Source organism: Rhagoletis zephyria, unplaced genomic scaffold, assembly GCF_001687245.7.
Source record: "Rhagoletis zephyria isolate East Lansing unplaced genomic scaffold, Rhagoletis_zephyria_1.1 Rzeph_scaffold_02086, whole genome shotgun sequence".
NCBI lineage: Eukaryota > Metazoa > Arthropoda > Insecta > Diptera > Tephritidae > Rhagoletis > Rhagoletis zephyria.
Genome location: NW_016159170.1, coordinates 82,446 through 89,324, shown reverse-complemented (window position 1 = coordinate 89,324; position 6,879 = coordinate 82,446). Strand labels below are relative to the sequence as shown.

The 6,879-nt window shown below is 32.5% G+C and overlaps 1 protein-coding gene across 3 annotated transcripts in view; it reads left to right on the top strand.

The window, feature by feature from the left end:
* Positions 1–604: 604 nt before the first annotated feature.
* The window catches only part of LOC108365973 (alpha-tocopherol transfer protein-like), a 27,669-nt gene continuing 21,394 nt past the window's right edge, over positions 605–6,879 (top strand). The window contains exon 1 of one of the 3 annotated variants that reach the window (XM_017620219.1): positions 605–686. Coding sequence is in view for 1 of the 3 variants with exons in the window: in XM_017620215.1 (XP_017475704.1) it covers positions 5,664–5,727 (64 nt within the window). In the remaining 2 variants the exon portion in view is untranslated. Of the gene's footprint in view, positions 687–4,892; positions 5,728–5,785; positions 5,904–6,879 lie in introns of those variants that run through there. The other 2 variants (XM_017620215.1, XM_017620217.1) reach the window with 2 other exon arrangements.

The following is a 6,879-nucleotide window of genomic DNA, read 5'->3' as shown; positions in this document are numbered from 1 at the left end:
TAGTCGAGAGAAGGAAAAAGTTGATAACTTTTATAGCGCAGTGCTGTGAAAACCATTCTAGTCGGAAAAATAGTAAGAAAATTAAAAAATTAAATTATTTGTGCGTTAACAGTTACTAAATATTTTTAATTCGTAATTTATCGTGAAATATTTACTTAAAAAAGTGAACTACAAAAAAACCTATTTTGTGAACTACAAAAAATTCTATTTTTCTATAAAAATCTTAATAAATTGTGCAAACAAAAGCGCGACAACTCAAAAATTAAAAAAAACATTAATAAAACTGCTGACGCGGTTCTTCTTTTCCTACTGCTAAAAAGTGTTCTTGACACATACATATACATACATACATACAAATGCATATTTATACGCAATACATGCATGTCTCTTGTATATTGTAGATAGACAAAGTTAACTCTCAGTGAAGTGTATAAAAATTGCAAATTTGCAACAAAAACAGCAACAACATTTTTAGCGTAATTGCATATGATTAAAAGTTTATTTACATTCAATTTCTTCAACTCAATGCCTTTTAATATTCAAATTTGTTTTTGCTGATGTTTTGTGTCTGTCTTCTTTAGCGGTCATATACTTACATACACATTTAATCGTCGCTTCTTTGGTCATTAACCGTCGAGCGATTTCTTAGTACTATTTTGCTTTCAACTGCTGTTTTCAAAAATTTGGTGAGTACGATATTTTACGTTATAATTACGATATCTATATTTTCTTCATTTTGGAGTCTAAACTAGGCGCAAACTGAATTCATTCATAAAAATTCATGACCAAATACCTATGATTTCTCTAACCACCCTGGCGTTAAATTTTAACATCGTGACGGTGGCAGTGCTCATACGCTTCTACTAGGGCTCCTTGTCAGCCTGGTATTTCTTTATGATAAATATCCAGCTATTGAATAGAGGTATCCCTCTCTACAGAGAGTCCGGACATTCTAGATGCATATGCGTAGTCCTTGTTCATTTTCGAGGGTCATCAACGGTAATAGGGCGACAATTATTCGAAGCTTTTCATGTCCATTCACTGGTTTTGGTTTTTCGTAGTTTGTCGTAGGAGATTGTTTTAGTATACATTAGGGCTGGTAGCTCTATCCAGATTTTTTAGAATCCAAATAATACGCATATACGAATTTTCCAATATCAGGATAATAATAAAAAATTGAAGGATATTAACCGGGTGTACGAATAAAAAATATGACGGATATTAACTGGATATCCGGATAATAAAATAGAACGGATATTAACCGGATATCCAGGTGTTATCAGTATACATACATGGATACCTTTTTATGGGTCTATCTCTTCTTTTTCTGATACCTACAGACATCGGACCAATTGATAAAACCATTTCATGCTCATGAAAGGTATAACTAAGCGAATTTTTTTACTTGAACTTGTTTCTAACTGAGCAAAGACTATTCGCAACATATTTTCGTTGGTTTTGCTGTATTCTAATGTTAAGTGCGCTGTTGCTAACAGAACTCATGGCCTCAACCACAAACCTGCCTACATTTTGCACAATATATGTAGTTATAAACATACAAATGTATGTAGATGTGCTAGTAAGTTAATAATGCATTTCCGGAAGAGATACAAACGAGTAAGAATGTGTATTAGGGTGGTAAAAAAATACACAGGAAAATAAAATTTTTTAACTTTTTTGTTGCCATTCCCCCGAATTATAGAAATTGGAAAAAAGGAGTCCATTAGTACTTTTTCATTTATTTTTTTTTTGTAGAAAATAGAAAAACAGGAGACCAGTATTACATTTTTATTTCGAAATTGGTTAATAATTTACCGTTCCGCCGCACAGCATACGATTTGCGAGTGTCGATGGACAAAATCGTAAATTTTCTGGATTGGAATAAGATAAACATATGGAATAATTGGGGTTCCGAAGCTGGCATAATGGCTACAAGAGAAAAATAGGGATATATATGTATATGTATATCATTATATTCAGCCCCCAATAAATTTCGTTGAAAAAAGAACTTTCGAAAAAAAAATAATATTGTGCTGGCTAGGTCCAACAAAAAATTTTGGCTTTTGATTTTATGAACGTTTCTTGTAGATTTTCAAACCAGGCATTAAAGTTTGTTGTCAAAAGTAGACTAAAAATCTTTTAGGGTGGTCATATTTTAAATAGCAAAGTTGCATCTAAATTTTCAACTTTTTAATCAGATTTTTCAGATTTTTTTTTTTTGAGTGTGAAGTTTTATAGCGGTGATTTTTGGCAATTTTTTTAACTCGTTTCCTTCAACACAAAGTATATTCGAGAATTTTTATTTTTTTTTTTTATATGAAATAAATGCGCCGCAGTCAGATAAAAAATCTGAAAAATCATATTAAAAAGATGATTTTATAATGGCATTATTTTCCCGTTGTAGGCCATTATGTTAGCTTTCGATTCCATATTTTTTTCTTACTCCTATTTAGAGATTTCCGATTTTGTTCATCGATACTCCCCAATCGTACACTGTGCGCCGGGGCTTTGAAGTTTCCACTGATTTTATTTCGAGGAAAATAATTTTTTTCGTAGAATTGCTATAAAATCGTTGAAAATAAAGATTTTTTGTTCGAATAAAAATATTTCTTATCAGAAATCTTCTAACGTTAGAACTGTGATGCAAATTTAACTAAAAAAAATTTTAATAACAGTATTTCAAAACGTGCGTGTTGTGGTTACGAAGNTTTGAGTGTGAAGTTTTATAGCGGTGATTTTTGGCAATTTTTTTAACTCGTTTCCTTCAACACAAAGTATATTCGAGAATTTTTATTTTTTTTTTTTATATGAAATAAATGCGCCGCAGTCAGATAAAAAATCTGAAAAATCATATTAAAAAGATGATTTTATAATGGCATTATTTTCCCGTTGTAGGCCATTATGTTAGCTTTCGATTCCATATTTTTTTCTTACTCCTATTTAGAGATTTCCGATTTTGTTCATCGATACTCCCCAATCGTACACTGTGCGCCGGGGCTTTGAAGTTTCCACTTATTTTATTTCGAGGAAAATAATTTTTTTCGTAGAATTGCTATAAAATCGTTGAAAATAAAGATTTTTTGTTCGAATAAAAATATTTCCTATCAGAAATCTTCTAACGTTAGAACTGTGATGCAAATTTAACTAAAAAAAATTTTAATAACAGTTTTTCAAAACGTGCGTGTTGTGGTTACGAACGCATAAAATAACTAATTTTTATGAAAAATTAGTTAGTAACATTTTAAAGTTAAATATGCATTATAATTTTATTGTTTGCAGATTTCTGAAGGGTCATATTTTTATTCGAACATAAAATATTAATTTTTAATGACTTTATAGCAATTGAAAGAAAAAATTTTACAACCCTAATGTACACATGTAGTTCGACCGCCAAAAATCAAACAAACACATATACCCATCATGGCATGGCCACCAGCATAGCGCTATGTATGTATGTACATTAGGGTGGTCCAATAATGCATGTGAAAAAGTAAAGTCGGAATTTTTATGCTATGGATTCTTCTATACCGTAAAAAAATATACCCCTACTTTTTTTTTTTAAATCGAAAAATATTTAGAGGTCTGACAAAACGCTCAAAAGTTCCATGTATTTTATATGGAAAACAACAACTTTTTGTAGGAATGGTAAAGAATTCTTTATAATGAATATTTTTCGACCGANTTAGTTAGTAACATTTTAAAGTTAAATATGCATTATAATTTTATTGTTTGCAGATTTCTGAAGGGTCATATTTTTATTCGAACATAAAATATTAATTTTTAATGACTTTATAGCAATTGAAAGAAAAAATTTTACAACCCTAATGTACACATGTAGTTCGACCGCCAAAAATCAAACAAACACATATACCCATCATGGCATGGCCACCAGCATAGCGCTATGTATGTATGTACATTAGGGTGGTCCAATAATGCATGTGAAAAAGTAAAGTCGGAATTTTTATGCTATGGATTCTTCTATACCGTAAAAAAATATACCCCTACTTTTTTTTTGAAATCGAAAAATATTTAGAGGTCTGACAAAACGCTCAAAAGTTCCATGTATTTTATATGGAAAAAAAAACAACTTTTTGTAGGAATGGTAAAGAATTCTTAATAATCAATATTTTTCGACCGGAAAACTCTGCAGGAGATTCCCAATAGTAATACAAAGTTGTTTATGTATTTAACCATTTTCTCATAGTAACTGTAATTTATAAGTCCGCCAAAAACCCAAAAAAAAGTGCAGTGGGGCATCAATAAAAAATCGTTAGTATTAAAAAATGGTTAAATAAGCAATTGGGTATTGGGTAAATATTGATTTTCCAGAATTCGTTACCATTACTAAGAATGTTTTTTCCCATATAAAATACATGGAAAACTTTGAGCGCTTTGAGCGACCTCTAAATATTTTTTTGATTTCAAAATAAAATAATAGGAGTCGATTTTTTTCCAATGAAGACCAATCCTAGAGAGCGAGAGCATTAAAATTCCGCCTCTACTTTACTTTACTTTACTTGTACCACTCTAATGTGCATATACATATATATGCCGCTTTCCACTCAAAAGATGCCAATAGCATGCCGGTTTGTAAACATTAATATGTTATTGTTATTTCGNTCTAAATATTTTTTTGATTTCAAAATAAAATAATAGGAGTCGATTTTTTTTTCAATGAAGACCAATCCTAGAGAGCGAGAGCATTAAATTTCCGCCTTTACTTTACTTTACTTGTACCACTCTAATGTGCATATATATGTATATGCCGCTTTCCACTCAAAAGATGCCAATAGCATGCCAGTTTGTAAACATTAATATGTTATTGTTATTTCACCCACATTTTAGTGGGTAAGTCAGCAGAAATGTTAGCATAAAACATTGACGCACTCACGTGAGTCACACAGTTGAGGAGCGAAGGTCGTTCGTGGCGGTTCGTCTAAAACGGTTTCCAATACACAAAAAAAAATAAAAAAAAAACAAACGTTGTTAACTAAAACAAATAAGAATCGAACGGTATTTTTAATTGCATGCATACTGTGTAATTAAATTGGGTGATGTACTGTTATACAAAGTTTATTAATTGCTTCAAGAATAGCAAGTGAAAGTGCCAGCTGTGCTGTGTGCTAAAAATCTTATCAAAGTCAAATTTGTAATCTGAAGCATATCAAAAAATAAATGCAACAGAATATTGAGGAAAAGTAACTATTTCTGTGGTGCATTCATGGACGAGTTACTGTGTACTCATAACGGCAAACAATTTTCGCTCCGCTAGTCTACATTTTCCGCGCGCCCTTTTACATAACCTAATTCATGTGCATGCATCAAGAATTCTCTATGCCTATGCAGCCGATATTTTTTACTAACATACATATAAATCGCATTTTGTAATACAACACCAATGCCTTTTTAATTTCGTGAGCTGCAAACGTCTGTGCTACGGCTAAGTGCAAGCTATTTGTATTTTATTTGCTTTCAAAAAAGTATTTAAACTCGTCGCACCGCTTCAACTGTGACTTTGTCAATAACGATTTTCCACAAATCTCAGTTACAAGTGAATGCAAGTAATTATATTTACTGGTACGACCAGTTTGCATTTCACATATACATACACCAACAAGAGGTACGAAAAAAAAAAATTATAAAATTACAACAGCAGCAATAAGATGGCAATGATAAGTGCAGAGATACCGGTAAATCATCTCAATGGCGGTGGCGGCGCAAGATTCGGTGAGCAAAAACCCAAAAAATATATATAAAAAAAAAAAATTAAGCATCAAATTAAAAGTTTTAAAAGTGGAAAATCCCCCAGCGAAGATTTTAACAAAACCGCAGTGGTTTCAACTACAGTTACTTCAATGGCTGTGAAGGTTGATGTCGCTGATGACTGCTGAATAAACGCACTAGTAGGTATAAACGTTTATAGACCCTAGTGATTGTTCATATACATGGAAAAATATGAAAATGTTTAAAAAAAGAAGTAGTTTTAAAAAGGAATTGCTTGCTTGCAGCCGGTTTCTGATACTTCCTTGCTGGTTATTTCCAATTGAATCACGCGCAATAACGAAGCAAACATAAGTTTGCCTTTTAAAAAGCCCCTACAGTCTACCTTCAACCGGTGACAAAGTAATCGGTCAAACCTTGATTGTACATGTCCTTGACTAACTTAGTTGAACCCTCAGCGTCACGAAGTGTACATACTTGCTAAATATGTACAGTCAGTGTCAAATGTTAGTGTACACCTTGTTCTAATATAATATTCGCAACTATTTTAATGAAACATTTTTTTTTGCCAAAACGGTACCACAACGTACCTGCAGGCTTAGGTATGTCATCATTACAAAGTTTGAATGATCCCACAAAAATCTTAAACATATTCTTCGAAGTGAAAAATATTCACACAAAAACTGATGAATGTATTCTACCTCTTCCTCGTCTCTACAGGAATTGGCATGCGCGACTTTGAACTTGGAAGTGGTAGAGAAGCTACAAATTGGTTAATACGAGTCTTAGCTCAACTTTTAAAACCCAAAACCTCAGATTGCTTGTCGCGTGCGTTAGGCCAAAATTGCCTTTTTTGTAGACGATAAATCAGCTAAATATAGGGTATGTCCCCAAACCTAATACACTATCTAGACACTGTGAATATCCGACTCAATGATAACTTTGAGGTAGAAAAGGAAAAGGTAGAGGAAAAATCAATTCAAGTGGAAAGAACATCTCTCACGTGCATCACTGGTGCTCACTTTTGATAACGGGATTATGGGTCGGAGGACTTCCGGCCAGATGGCTCTAAACTGAAAAATAGAGTTGAAGGAGGCGTTTACTGTAGTCTAACTCATACTCTCCCCAAGGAGCCTAGTCTATTGGCCAGCTCTTACC